The 15565-nt window shown below is 37.0% G+C and overlaps 1 protein-coding gene across 2 annotated transcripts; it reads right to left on the bottom strand.

The window, feature by feature from the left end:
* Positions 1-3277: 3277 nt before the first annotated feature.
* On the bottom strand, positions 3278-12142 carry LY96 (lymphocyte antigen 96). 2 transcript variants are annotated; one of them, XM_015824655.1, is made up of 5 exons: positions 12006-12142; positions 9096-9185; positions 6086-6214; positions 3653-3714; positions 3278-3559 (listed from the first exon to the last, which is right to left on the bottom strand). In XM_015824655.1, exons 1-5 carry the CDS (start codon positions 12130-12132, stop codon positions 3476-3478), a joined length of 492 nt encoding a protein of 163 aa, XP_015680141.1. In that variant the 5' UTR covers positions 12133-12142; the 3' UTR covers positions 3278-3475. The 2 variants fall into 2 exon arrangements, with proteins under 2 accessions (XP_015680141.1, XP_015680142.1); XM_015824656.1 differs by having other exon boundaries at positions 9117-9185.
* Positions 12143-15565: the final 3423 nt, after the last annotated feature.

Genomic DNA, 15565 nt, shown 5'->3' with positions numbered 1-15565 from the left:
TTTTACTTCTAACATTCTTAATCTTTAGTTCATTCAAATATTGTCCTAGGATTTGATTGTTATTCATTTCTTCTTTATCCCTTTGCAGAGTTCTTCAAGTCTTTTACAAGCCTCCTTCGTAATTCCATTAAAAAAATTAACCAGGTCACTTTCTTAATCATTTGTATTTCCCTTTTGATTTTTAAAACATCAGCCAGTTTATTTTGCATATTCAGAAATATCCTTTACATATCATTCTTTTGCCCTGTCACTTGTAAATCCAATTTCAATACTATCTATATCTTATCAGATAAAATTTGTTCCATATCTATTATTTCTTCAGTAACATCTTTTGAACACAATTATCTTTAGATGCAGACATCATGACTGACATTATTGATATTGTGATTACTCATTTTTGGTTCAATTTTTCAAACGTCTCCTTTATTTTCAGTGTTATAACGTTTTGCATTATTTTGTAGATCCCAATAATTAATACAAAATGTAGGCTAGTGTTTTTTCCCTCTGCCTAGAATTTTTAATCCCCTCTAGTGTATAGTTTTTAAAATGATAACATTACTTAGCTTTGCTGTTTTGCAAAAACCAAAACATTTATTTTCTACAAGAAGCTTTTGTTCTTTAATTTTAAAATCTTTTGGTAAAAGTTCCTATATTCTAAATTTATCTACTACCTTAGTCTAACGGTCCCCAACTTTTCTGACTTGGCAGACAGGTGGGATGGGGGAGAGGGGATGGTTTCGTGTGAGTGGCAGGCATGAGTGCTTATGCACGCAACTCCATTTGTGCGAGCAGCAGGCACACACACCTGTTACAAGTGCAAATGGACCTTTGCATGCAAGCATTTGCCGCTCAGGCAAGTGGAGCTGCATGCACACTTGCCAGCCACTTGTGTAGCTTGGCTCCAAACAAACCGTGGCTTGGTAGTTGGCCATGGCCTGGGGGTTGGGGACTTCTACTTTAGTCCATTTATAGCTTTCTAAAATCAAAATTGTATTCATTTTTTTTTGTTTATTTCAAATTCTTTAAATTCTTAAGCTTATTACTACAGTTTTCTTTCATTCAAGATTGAAAGCAAACTCACCTGGCATTTTCAAACTTCTTGTTCTGAAGGTTTCTAACAGCTTAAAAATACCTATTTAGCAATTTCTGAAAGTGATTATAAAGTTAGGTTAAGGAACTTAGTATCCTTTAAAAGTCATCAATTGTGTTTGCAAGCAAGATGGTTATTTCCATCATATCTGAGTTCACACCCACGGAAGACCACTATCTGTGTCTCCTCGTGACGAACAGCTACCTGAAGCAATATGTGGACAATCTCCCATTCTCTCCTTGTTTGAAGAGGTTCTGAACAGTCAGTCTAATCACAGGTTCTTTATTTTTTGCTGAAGCAATCAGCTCTACTTTTGTGGAGACATCTTCAGTCCACCATTCCATCCCCAAAAGCCCCAGTGGGGGAAAATATTTTGAGGGAGCTGCTTAATCCCCTAACTGACAAGTCATTTTAGCGTTGTAACAATGTTGTGAGTACATTAAGAGAGCAACTACTGTCAGATGTGGCAACTTTAATCTAAATGTAGTACCTCACTAACACAACAGAAAAGTGAATCTCAAAATGTTTTAAAATCCAAACCACAAATAGGGTCTTAATTTTTTTTTAAAGCAGGAATGAAGCAATGTGCTTCACATAGTGTGGACTCAATTTCTGCTGTGATTTATCTCATTTGCATAATGATGTTATTCTGCAGATAAATTACAATATTTACATTAATTTACAACCTTTGTTGTGACACTATCACACAAATGATATAAATCCTCACAATACCCTGTTCTCTGATTCAGTGGATTTTCTCCAATAACAGACAGCTCATCCTCCTACCAGTGAGCTCATTCTGTGGATGTTCATTTTAGTTTTGAGAAGCTCAGTCTGTTCTTGCAAATATCAACTAATTGCTACTGCTGAAATCCACTGCCTGGCCTACCATCTGCCTTGTATTTAAAAATATTTCATCAGCTAATGTTATGTTAGCCTCAAATGACTTTAAGACCGACTTTATGTTTGACTGCAGGCCACTGCACGTTTCCTGAAATAATTTAATGAAAAGTTCTGCCCACTGTATCTCCTTCCCTCACTCCTCTCCGGTTTTGCTATTATCTTTTGCAAATATTAAGGAGCAATTGATGGATACTGGATATGGCCAAAATGTTAAAATATTCTTCATTGTGCAGCCATTTCTGCTATGTCGACTTTTTTGATCCCTGCTCCATCTGAATAATAACAGAATAATAACAGATTTGGAAGGGAACTTGTAGGTCATCTAGTCCAATCCTCTGTTCAAGGAGGAGGCCCTGTACCATTTCTGACAAGGGGCTGTCCAGTCTCTTCTTGAAAACCTCCAATAATGAAGCACCCAAACCTTCTGAGGGCAAGCTGTTCCATTGGTTGATTGTTCTCATTGCCAGAAAATGTCTCCTTATTTCTAGGTTGAATCTCTCCTTGATCAGTTTCAATCCAATGTTCCTTGTCTGACCTTCAGGTGCTTTGGAAAATAGGTTGTCTCCCTCCTCTCTCTGACAGCCCCTCAAATATTGGAATACTGCTATCATGTCATCGCTGGTCCTTCTCTTCACTAAACTAGCCATGTCCAGTTCTTGCAATCATTCTTCATGTGTTTTAGCCTCCAGGTCACTAATCATCTTTGTTGCTCTTCTCTGGACTCTTTCTAGAATCTTAACATCTTTTTTATAGTGTGGTGACCAAAACTGGATGCAGTATTCCAGGCGTGGCTTACTAAGGCAACTTACTTACCTGCAGGCATTGCTGCAAACATTGCAGATTCGGAGAGCATCTTGTCTTCTTCACAGATCTCTCAAGATGGTTGAAGCTCATCTTGACCTTTTAGAAACAGTCACCAAAGGTATTTTTCCCTTCCATGTTTGAGTGGGGTTTGATGTCTTTTAAGTTGCTTCTGGTAAAACTTGGTCAGGATGAGTGAGAGGAACTTACGTAAGTAAATCTTGCAGTGCTGCAAATTATGCCTTTCCCCACTATTTGGCCAACAGAGTGAAATACCAAAACAAACAATTTATGGACAAGAATAAAAAAGTAGGAGTGCTAATACATAGCTGTGAAGGGTAGTTGACATTGATAGCATTATTTTCCTTATATTTCTAATTGCAACATTCTATCCATGAGTGTATCTTTTNGGCTCTGAAGCAAAGGAAATCAAATCAACTTGCTTCATTCTTGGAAGTAAAAGAACAACTTGGCCTTGTGAAGCAGTTTTAATAGACTGGTTGTTTTGAAGTTTTGTCAAGCAAGACACTTTATTAAAGCTTCACGTTGCCTCATATATAATGAACATTTCTCTTCATCTTACATTTGTTTTCAGCTAATTACATCAATGGTACAATTCCACAATTTCAAAGATCAGATGCTGTGAGGTGATTTCCCAAAGCCTCCTCACCAAAATAGACCCTACTTAAGAATCAGTGTATAATTCACACAAGTTACCAACTCCTTCAGACCTGTGAATACTTCAAGAGATGCAATGTATTCCCCCTATAACAAAGAGAAAAAATTAATTACCAGCTATAGAAAATCATTTTGTTTGATAGTTTCAAGCAATGGTTGCCTGTAGTTTCAACTTTATACCTTTAAAAGCTTCCGATATTGTGAATGTGAATCTCTGATTTTCACAGTTGTCTTGATTGTTTCTGCACAAAATAAACAGTGATCAAGAGTTTGCCCAAATAAAATTATTCTGTTATTTTTCCACTGAGTCCGCAAGGAGAAGGGCGGGATATAAATGTAATTAAATAAATAAATAAAATAAATAAATTTAACACATACAGTAGGAGGAGAAAGCAGTATTCAAAATACATTTAGAGGCATAATAACTGGATAAATTATTGCAAATGACAAGGGGGTAAAAGACAAAAAAATGGCTGCCAATACTTTAGCTATGCAAGAGCATTCAAACAGAGTCTTATATTAGCTGCTATGTCCCTGAAAAGTGATGCCAGAGACATCATGATATAATTACACAAATGCTGAAAAATTGTATAATCTGCATGATGATGAAATAATGCACATAGCATTATTGCAGCTTGTACATGATATCTTTAATACCACCTCATAGAACAGGAGTACACAACTTTGGGTGGTGAATTAAAAAGATACATCTCAAGTGAAGACCACCTTCTTATAAAAGATGTGCATGTGGCAGGGAAGATTGTATTTATATGCTATCTACTGATGATGATGTTGTTGATGATGGTGATGATGATAACAAAAGTTATTATTCTGATGTCAAATTTAGGACTACCAAAAACTAAATTACAAATAAAAGGTGTTCTAAAGATTATTTGACAGGGGGATTTGTGCCAAATGAAGTATGAAAAAATTCTAAAGGAATTTATTATATGAAATTTATCTTAACAGTAATCGATGTACTGTCCAAATATGCCTGGGCTGTCTCTTTATCTGATAAGTCAGGACAGAAGGAGGCAGCTGCCTTCCAGAGCATCTTCGAAAGTTACAGACAGATGCCAGGAAAGAGTTTAAAGTGTGTCAGGTGGAGCTGCTAATGCTAAAGAAAATGCTAAGATTTTATTTCGAGCAATTTCTGTAAAATATTTTAATCTAGGATGATAACAAGAGACTTAAGTGAAGTCTTCATTCTTATATTTGATTGTATTTCTTTTTTATATTATGTTTTGTATTTTTATTGTGTTTTGTTTTTTTAGGTCTGTAGTTTTTGGATTTTTTTAACTATTGCATTGTTTTTGCTGTATTTGGTCATTGTTTCTTTAATAATAATAATAATAATAATAATAATAATAATAATAATAATAATAATAATAATAATAATAATAATAATAATTAATAATAATAATAATGAAGTTGGAAGGGACCTTGGAGGTCATCGTCCAACCCCCTGCTCAGGCAGGTAACCCTATACCATTTTGGACAAATGGCTGTCCAGTTTCTTCTTAAAAACTTCCAGTGTTGGAGCATTCACCACTTCTGGAGGCAGGTTGTTCCACTGGTTAATTGTTCTAACTGTCAGGAAGTTTCTCCTTAGTTCTAGGTTGCTTCTCTCTTTGGTTAGTTTCCATCTGTTGCTTCTTTTCCTGCCTTCAGGTGCTTTGGAAAATAGTTTGACTCCCTCTTCTTTGTGGCAGCCCCTGAGATATTGGAACACTGCTATCATGTCCCCCCTCGTCCTTCTCTTCATTAAACTAGACATACCCAATTCCAGCAACCGTTCCTTATATGTTTTAGCCTCCAGTCCCCTAATCATCTTTGTTGCTCTTCTCTGTACTCTTTCTAGAGTCTCAACATCTTTTTTACATCGTGATGACCAAAACTGGATGCAGTATTCCAAGTGTGGCCTTACCAAGGCATTGTAAAGTGGTATTAATACTTCACGTGATCTTGATTCTATCCCTCTGTTAATGCAGCCCAGCACTGTGTTGGCTTTTTTGGCAGCTGCAGCACACTGCTAGCTCATATTTAAATGATTGTCCACTAGGACTCCGAGATCCCTTACAGTTACTACTGTTGAGCAAGGTACCCCCTATACCAGGGGTAGGCAACCTTGGCTCTTTTATGACTCGTGGACTTCAACTCCCAGAATTCCTGAGCCAGCATAGCCAGCATAGGTGGCTCAGGAATTCTGGGAGTTGAAGTCCACGAGTCATAAAAGAGCCTAGGTTGCCTACCCCTGCCCTATACTATACCTGTACATTTGGTTTTTCTTGCCTAAATGTAGAACCTTACTTTTTCTTTTTTCTTTTTACCTTGCTAATAATGGACCATAATTACTTTTTAAGAAATTCAGCACAATTGTATACAAGGGTTTTACCTGTTTGATCCTGAGAACCACCAACTGATAGTATGTATTTTTGTGAACACAATCCACTTTATACAATTTAGAAAACATGAAGTTTATCAGCCCTCAATATATCCTGTTCTGTTGTTTTGTTCACAAAAGGATATATTGTAAGTCTGAATAAATACAATAAAATACAAGAATGAGAACAAGTTTCATAGGGCTGTTAAAGACTGCATATTCATACTTACCTCCCTTCAGAGTTCCACAATATGAATAGTCATCATCCACACCATGACAAACAGTACTCTCCCATTTTAAGGCTTTTAAAGGTCCATTCCACAACTGTATGCGTGCGTCAACAACTGTCAAATCAGCCTCTGCAGAAATATGTTGCAAAAAGTTCATTGATAATATCTTTATGCAATTATATAATATAGGTCTATAACAGTGGTGGCGAATCTATGGCACGGGTGCCAGAGGCGGCACTCAGAGCCCTCTCTGTGGGCACGCGCGCCATCGCCCCAGTCCTAGGCCTTCAGCTGGGTTTTATAAAATCTTTTTGCTTTAGGCCTCCGCCACCGTGTGCAAAAAAAAAAAGGTTCAATCAATCAGTCAATTTCAATTTCTTGCGGGGAAAAAAAAGATCTTGCAAAGTTGGAATTGATTGATTGAACTTTTTAGTCCCACCCAGTCTGCCGTTACCACCGCAGCCACGCCCACCCAATGAGCCATACCCACCCGGCACCCGACGATGCATAAGTGGGTTTTGGGTTGCAGTTTGGGCACTCAGTCTCTAAAAGGTTCGCCATCAATGGTCTATAACATATTCCTTGTATGTGTATGTGTATGAGAAAGAGAGTAAAAATCTGATCACTTTAAATTTCTTTTTAAATCCATGGGATTTCACAAAACATTTTGTGTCCCAGAAGAAGGCATCAGTTGAAAGCATATTTATACAGACAATTATAAACTGTGACAACAAAGCCAGAGGAATGATAAATATTTTATCATATTTTATCATTTATGTCAGATTATACATTTTCAGTCTTGTAATGAAATTTGGGACTAATCAGAGACCTTCCACCAAACAGTTGCTTCCAGGTGTGTTACATTATTCCTACCATCATTTTCAATAGACTACTCTGGGTCTCTCTTGTTTTACAAAATACAAAGCCATGATTTATGCATCACAAACTGCAATGAACAGGTTCACATAATAATCTAAGGAAAAACAAACAAACAAATGTTTGATGGCTCAGCAGTACAGAATGTAAACTCAAGTCATTGACTGGGAAATAAGCCCATTAAGCTGAACAGAACTTAAATGTGTACAATGAAAGGCTTGAGCCAATTTGTCTGTAGTAAGGCTCGCTTAGGAGAAATTGCTATCTAAAACATTATATGAAACAATAAGGACAAGGTTGCTTAATAGGCTGTATTTTTATTAGAACCAACTGTATGGCATAAAAGAGTGTTAGCAATCATTTTTATCAAAATTTTATTATTTTACTGCTCACCATTCTGTGAGTAATCTGTGATTGCTTTATTGTATTTCTTGTAAGCTGCCTATATAAGCATATAAACAGGGAGCAAATCCCACATTCACTAGTACTGATGTTACCTCAGTATTTTATAATGAAATACTATATCTACAAACAAACAGCCAGATTCTGAGAGTACTAAGGACTCCACAGTTCAACCCTGAGCTACAGATATTCTCTTTTATTTTTTAAGGTTACTGTGAAATATGTCTCAACATATTGTGTATGAATCTAACTGCTAGGGTCATTCAAAAAATATATTCAGAAATGAATATGAACTACTGTGATATAGAGATGTAGCAGTGAGTTCTATGAATGTTAACTTTGCAGTAGTTGACAGCACTTCAACTTTTTAGAAAACATGCTGTCAGTCTTAATTTTCTCTCATGCTTCCCAATAATAGCTATTGAATACTGAAAGTCAGTCCTCCTGGAGTAATCAATGTACAGGTAGTTCTCAAATATGACCAGCCAATTAATGGCCAAACTTATGACAGTCCCTCCAAAAGCTGAATACAAGCCTATTTCAAATTTACAGAGGCTGCAGTACCCCTGCAGTCATTTGCCCTTACAACCAACCACAAGGATGCTTCAATTCCCCTCATCTTTCTCTCCCCATCATGCTCTGACAGGACTTCACAGTGCTTGGGCTGGTACCCATATTTACTGGAACCAGATGCCATTTTCAGTGTTCTGACAATTCCTTGAGGAAAAGGTGGCTGCTTTCAGAACTTTTGTTGTTGTTGTTGTTAGTTGCGAAGTCTGTCTGACCCATCGCGACCCCGTGGACAACGTTCTTCCAGGGGTCGCGATGGGTCGGACACGACTTCACAACTAACAACAACAACAAAAGTTCAGAACTTACCCTCACTTAACCCCCTCCCTCTTCCAAAAACCCACATTTCTTCAATAAAGAAAACAAAAACAGCTCAGAGGGTCAGACTTGTTGATCTCCCCACACAATTAGGTGCTGAAATTAAACTCTCTGCCTCTGCCCTCCAATTTCGATCCCCTTTAACCACTTAATTTGCTAAATTTAGCTTATCCCTAAACTGCGACTTTGGCATGCAGGCAACTGGCTTCACAAAGCCCAGCAAGGGCCAGGAAAGGTTTGAAGTTTCCTGATTGCCAGCTGATCAGGGCAGAGGCCCAGACCCCTCAGAGGCTTGCTTAGAAGCCTCTCTGGCATTGAAATGAGGAGCTAGGCCCTAATCTAGCTGGGGTCTTCCCCCCCCCCAAGCTGGGCTGTTTTTGGCTTTGAAAATCTTTTTGCTGCTTGTCTGCCTCCTTTAGGGACCTAGCCTCACCCACCCATGAGGTACCCCATGCTCGTTTAACGACTTCCACATTTGTTTAACAGTAGGATCAGGGAGAGAAGGGGCTGGGGGTTGTTAAGCAAGGCTGTCTAACTTAACAGTTGTCACTATTTGCAACTGTAATGAGCAACTGTTGTACATTGAGCATTACTTGTATATGCAGTCCAATGAAACACTACAATAGTTGGAAAGATCAGCCAAGTCTGGTGCTTGATCCTGAATAAGCAGAAGCACTTTCCACTCCATAGAAAGTTACCATCAGATCCAACCCAGCAACAGGAAAAAATAGCCAGCATGGTATACTTGCTGAACAAGTAGTCCTTAGAAGTGGTCATTAAGCAAGGCCACCTGTAATGGAGAACAATTAAGTCCGGTGTGGTCTGACATAGGCAGTAAACTCACTTGGAATCCAGAAAATAGTACCTTGCCATTCTGTACGATCCCGTAACAAACATGGCTCCACTGAAAAGAAGAATGTATCTCTCCCAGAGCCTGCAAGGCAAACAAATTTAATAAAGGGAAAAAAATCATTAAAAAATGACACGAATCTTTGACCATTCCTGTTGGACTACTACAATACACATTTAATATATTTTTGAAAATAATATCAATAAGTGTCAACCAATACTTTGAGTCTGTGTAGGGATAGAAGAAACTAGCCAGACAATACTTAATCAGGATAATATAGAGCAATTGCATCTCGAAAAACAGATTATATAAAAAAAGATAGTTTAAGGCAGGGGTCTTCAAACTTGGCCCTTTTATGACTTGTGGACTTCAACTCCCAGAATTCCTCAGCCAGGCATGTGGCTGAGGAATTCTGGGACCTGAAGTCCACAAGTCATAAAAGGGCTAAGTTTGAAGACCCTTGGTTTAAGGTTTCTTCTAGATCTGTAGCTAATTGAAGCAGCTGAGATTGCAACAGGGATGATGTAAATCAGGCATGTCAAACTTGCAACGTCACGTGACGGCGCACAACGTATCGGGCTGATTTTGCCATTGCCGGCAATGGGGTGGGCGTGGCTTCCACGTGACGTGTCTGGCCCGCGGGCCGGCAGTTTGACACTCCTGATGTAGATATAGTATTCTATTTAGAGCTTTAAAATTTGCTTGTTTCTAATCTTTGAGGCTATGTTATTTATAGATTATTCTATTTTTGCTCTCCTACCAAAATATTCTACAAACCATGTGACCCACCAAGTCATAAGAAGTCATCTTCTCATAAATGGGGACACACCAGAGCTTTCAATAAGCGAAGGAAGAAGTTATTAAACCATCTCCGACCATATTTGATGGCTGAACTTTTCCGAGTAGATCTCAATTTTCATGTGGCATTCAAAACAGTTTTAATATAGTATTATTTTCTGCTCCAAAGCAAATATTTAAAAAAGTTCTCTTTCAGCTTTGTAGGTTATAAAAAGTGGTAAAATAAATGTAAAGGCATGCCTACTTCTTGTAGAAATAAAATGTTTCAGTCCCCACTGCTTGTTCAAATGTGACATTAATTCATTACTTCATTTTATTTGAATTAGAAGAAATTGTTATGGTTCTCCTCCAAGATTGAAACTAATTTACTAATTGAAAAATAACTTTTGTGCCAGTTCTAAAATAACTCATTAGCAAATGAGTGGGACCAAGAGTGTCCATGAAAAAACAAAGGCGCAAGTGAAGGCACAAATGTGATTTGTCTTTTATGACTCGTGGACTTCAACTCCCAGAATTCCTGAGCCAGGAATTCCAGCTGGCTCAGGAATTCTGGGAATTGAAGTCCACGAGTCATAAAAGAGCCAAGGTTGACTACCCCTGATCTAGATAGAAGATGACAAAGGTTGTTCACTCCTGAATAGGGAGGATTCAAGGTTACCTAACACTATCAACCCCTAGAATAGACCTAATAGAATTGTACTTTCTGTGTTTCATAACTATTTGACTGGAATTTCTACAGAAGTTATTACACTGATGTTATGATAAGGTAATGGAAATTAGAGCATCTTAGGGTAAAAGACTTGGGATACCTATTTAAAATCTGAAAATCATTCTGTGATGCTGCAGTCATAAGACAACAAGCCTATAGGTGTAGATCTGACACCAATTTAGTCATGAACCAAATATTGGAAATACATTTGAAGTAGGGTGGAATTTTGTCTTTCTAAGTACTGCATTTTTCTATGTTATTCTTGATTGGTGAAAAGAAAATAACTTCACTTTTGAAGTTTAAAAATCTGCTGAGATTAAGTAACAATTAGTTTCATTTTCCTAACCAATACCAATGCTATTTTTACTAAGAACCTGAAATCATAAAGCATCAGATTATGGTTTTCATTTTACAGAAATCTGCTTTGGCCAGATGTTAAATCAAAAGCAGAAAGCATGTGAAATAGAAATTGCTAATGAAGAGCATAATGGAAACCCAATGCAATATCCAATAGTCTTAAAACCAGAAATTTATTTGGCTCAGACTAATTGAGGGATAAATGATCTAAGAAACAAAAAGGTAAAAAGAAAATTTATTTTTTTTAATTTTAATGAAATTAAAAAAAATAATTTTAAAAATTACATTGGTTTAAAGTTTTGCAAACCAAAGAGTTTTTCAGCTGAAAAGCACCACACATGTATGGTTTTCTAATTAAACTTGTGCATCCTAGATTACAGGTTATCACATTAAGAGTAAAGACCATACCAATACGTGATACTAAAGCTAAATTTGTCAGAGTTACTTTATTGCAAAAATAGAGCAAATGGAGAAAGAGTTCCACTTTACTGAAGACAGTTTTTCAAGTGTCTGTAAGAATGTGTGTCAGTATTAACTGCCAGCAATTGCCTAGACAAGTTCCTGGCAAGGATTTTGGGAAGTGGTTTGCCAGTAAGGAACTTGGCTCAAAGTCACCCAGCTAGCTTTGTGCTTAAGGCAGGACTGGAACTCAGGGTCTCCTGTCTCCTAGCCTGATGTCTTAACCACTACACCAAACTGTCTCCCTTTTCAAGTTATACCAAACTGGCTCTTTACTTAAGTTACACCTAGCCTTTTTGTAAATATATAACAAGAAAAGGAAGCACAAATACTACGCAAAAGAGCTGTAGGTTAGTGAAATGCAAACACACAGAGAAATCTAGAAGTTCACCAGAATGAAGACTCAATGGAAGTCTCTCCAAAATGACCTCCCTCCTTCTGATCTGTTTCCAAGTACGGTACTATCCAGGACACATTTTTTCTGGCTCTTTTAACAGAACAATAAAGCAGAAGAAGGGACAAACTAATCTGAAAGGTGTTGCAAACTCTGCTAAACAAAGGCATAGTGGTTCTTTACTTACCACAATAGGAATATAAAATATCAATGTCATGGGATGTACAAAGCAGTTGTTTTTCCAGTGCCACCGTAAAACCATAAACAAAAAGAATGATAACAAGTTGGAAAATGTGTAGATATCTCAACACCATCTTGTCAGCAACGAAGTAATTTCATTTTCAATAAAAAGAGGAACAATGTTTCGCTTCGTCATCCTCAAACGACAATTTTTTTAAAAGGGGAATAGCTATGTTATATCTTAAATGATACCAAAACAATTATTTGAAATTGTCTTCCAACATTTTAGCCATTTTTATAGAAGACATGCAATATATTTTCTGAGTCTCATTTTGGCTTTCTGTTAATGAATTATAAAGTTATACAAATTACAAAAAAGAGAGGGAGGGAGGGAGGGAGGGAGAAGGGAGGGAGGGAGGGAGAGAAATTACTCTATTCACTGAAGCTTGATTTGATTATGACTGTCAGGAGGCAGACCCTCAAGAAATATTGGTTTCTCAGTTCAGCTTTATTAAGGCCTTCATAACCCTCATCTAACCACCAACCTTTTCCTTCATTCACAAGCATGAATGGACCCTTTCAGGACATTATATATGCTGGAGTAAACCTGACTACACAAACCTGACCTAGAGCTTAATGAGTAGTTATTCCTATGATAGCCTCTTTAATATGCTCAGAAATAGCAATTTAATTAAGCAAATCAACCGATCAAAACCTGCCATTTTTTTAAAAAAAATGGAAAAATCTGGATTGGTAGATTCCTGTTGTGTTCTTCCTGTTCACATTTATATACAATAAGGTTCTGATCCTAAAAATGATGGGGTTAGTTAAAATCAACTTTGATCTTATATCTAGAAACGATATAAATTATAGTATACCTGCAAAAATTTTATCATAGAAAATTATCTAAGCGGACAGGTAAGTTTTTCTTATTCTATATATAAACTTTTCAAAACTTCTAGTTTAAGATTAGGTTTGTATGCAAGGCTGTAACACCAAGGCAGTTCCTACTAGCATAATAATTAAGCAGATATGCACATTTGGGCCACTGCTATGGCACATTTGTTAACTGTCTATTGTAGCAGCCAAGATGAATAATCATACTTGTCATTCTCCAAAACTGAAGAGTAGATATACTGCCATCCTCCTATATGTAGATGATGCTGTTATCTCAGTTTCAATTGGCCAAAAGTGAGTTATGCATTGAATGTAGAAGCATTCAAAATTAATTATACAAATTGTACAAAACTTAAAGGATGCCAAGCATCCTAAAATTCATCCCTGGCAACTAAATAGGCACTCAATTGCAGAGGTTAAAATCTTCATGTGTTTGGGAATAGTGTTTTATTTTACTGGACAGAGCACATATGGAATATATTCTTCAAAAATCACAAAAGTTAACATGAGCTATGACACATTTCTATTATTCTAGAGGTACATGCCTCATATAAAGGTATAAACTCTAGAGGGTGGTGCTCATCTCCATAAAATATGCTTCTTTTTGACCACATAACTTTTATAATTATCTAATTTTTAAATATTTTTTCTTTTAACTTGTCCTCTTCTTTTTAAACTGGTCAGTGACCATAATCAAGTTTATTGAGTTATTTTATTTGTCCTACTTTGTCCATAAATGAATGGAAAACAGCTGCAAAATCATACAATTTCACAGCTTTTCATAATGGAGATAATCCCATTTTTGCAGCTCATGTGTAGCAGATGCCATAGAAGATTTTGACTGCGATTGCCTATCACAATAATCATGTACCTTTCTCAGGACAATCATTTTTTGGAAGAACCACATGTATTGTGTCTTGTCTTAAATGTTATGCATACTTCCAAAAAATTAGCCATCTTTCTAGCTATTGTTATGTATACATTACTGTTAGAACTTCTGCCTTTTTCTGAAAGTGATCATCAAACAATATTTGGTTGTGATCATTACAGATGCAGGAAATTTGCATGTAAACTATTTAACCACAGATATTGTTGGGTATAGCCGTAATGTTCTTCAGGGTAAGACTAACCACTATTCCAGTGTAATTGAAATCATTTTGAAGACTAGAAATCAATCTACCCTTTATTCAGACGTGTACAAAACTTGTGCTTTATTACCAAACTATAGTCCTTCTTACCCCTTAAATATGGCCAAAGGTCATAGAACCTATATGTGCACTACAGCAGAGATCCCCAACCTTTTGGGCACCAGAGAGGTTTTTCCGCGGACCGGAGGGTGTGTGGTTTTGTGTGCTGCCTACATCCTGCGGATGGGGCTTTGCTTGTTTGTGCGGTCTGGTTGCTGGCATGCCGTGGTCCGGTACTGGTCCATGGACCGGGGGCTGGGGACCTCTGCACTAGAGGAGCAGGCAGTTTACCTTTGCATGAATATGTAGAATGGAAGTTATGCGACTGTGTAGACCAGGTTTGTAAAATCCATCCTTCAAAGGATATAATTTTTAATTAATTTTATTAATCAGCCTTACAGACAAGAAATAAATCTTTCCACTTATGCCTAAGCTAGTAAATTCTTGTGATAGTTCATATGAAGTCGTAATATTACTGAACTCAGTGTCAACAATCCAAAAACATAGTAACCCTTAAGAACATTTTTTTAAAGAAAAAAATTGTGTATGCCCCACTAAGTTATTTCACTTATTAGTAAGCCAATTATGGCTCCCATTTATTTAACAATGCATGCTTTTTGAGCACTCCATTAGAGGGGCCTGCATTTAAAGGTGTCATACAGTATTGTGGTACAGGTCCCTCTAGTGGCAAAAACGCTTACTGTAGTGAAGTTCATCCATTCTTTAGTTATCCATAATTGTGAATTGTAACTTCCTCAATAGTAGTTTTGGAAAAACTGAAGAACATTTCAATAGGCAGAAACTTAAAAATAAAAAAATAAAAACAGGTACTCCTTAAAATTGAGCTAGTTCTTAGAACTGGGAGAGGATTCTTTGAAGAATGTATCAATCCATCTGTGAAATAGATGCTATTGTCATAAAAATGCTTTTTCAAAAGGCAACGGACTTCATGTTTTTTCCTTAGACATTTTGTTTCTCATCCAAGAAGCTTCTTCAGTTCTGACTGAATGGTGGTGGCAGCGGCGGGGGGGGGGGGATAGGAGAATTTATATTCCTTGCAGTCATCTGGTCATTAGCACTCTCTCTGGGAGTTGTTGAGACCACTTTGAGGTTTATCAGGGTCTTGTAAATCAGATTGCAAATGGTTATGGAATCTTCTTGGAACTGCTGAAAGGACAGTGTTGTAAACAGGAGATAGTGGTGTCATATCCCTCCCCCTCTATTGAGAGAGGGCTATTCAATTTTAACATAGATGACCTCTTTGACCCTTCGCTGTCCAGAGAGTGGTCTCCTCTGATCAGAATGTGGACTCTGAAAGAGGGGTCAAAGACGCAACATCTTAAAAGACCATATTTTTGCTCAACAGACTAAATGCCTATCCCAGTAAAAGCATTTTTAATCACACTCATCAATATTTAAAATAACAAAACTAGAATAATGATGAAAAAAGCAATATTAGGTCATCTAGAACCTGTGAAAGACT

This window comes from Protobothrops mucrosquamatus, unplaced genomic scaffold (assembly GCF_001527695.2).
Source record: "Protobothrops mucrosquamatus isolate PMUCROS unplaced genomic scaffold, P.Mucros_1.0 scaffold2310, whole genome shotgun sequence".
In the NCBI taxonomy this organism is placed as follows: Eukaryota; Metazoa; Chordata; class Lepidosauria; order Squamata; family Viperidae; genus Protobothrops; species Protobothrops mucrosquamatus.
This window is presented reverse-complemented; position numbering and strand designations above follow the sequence as displayed.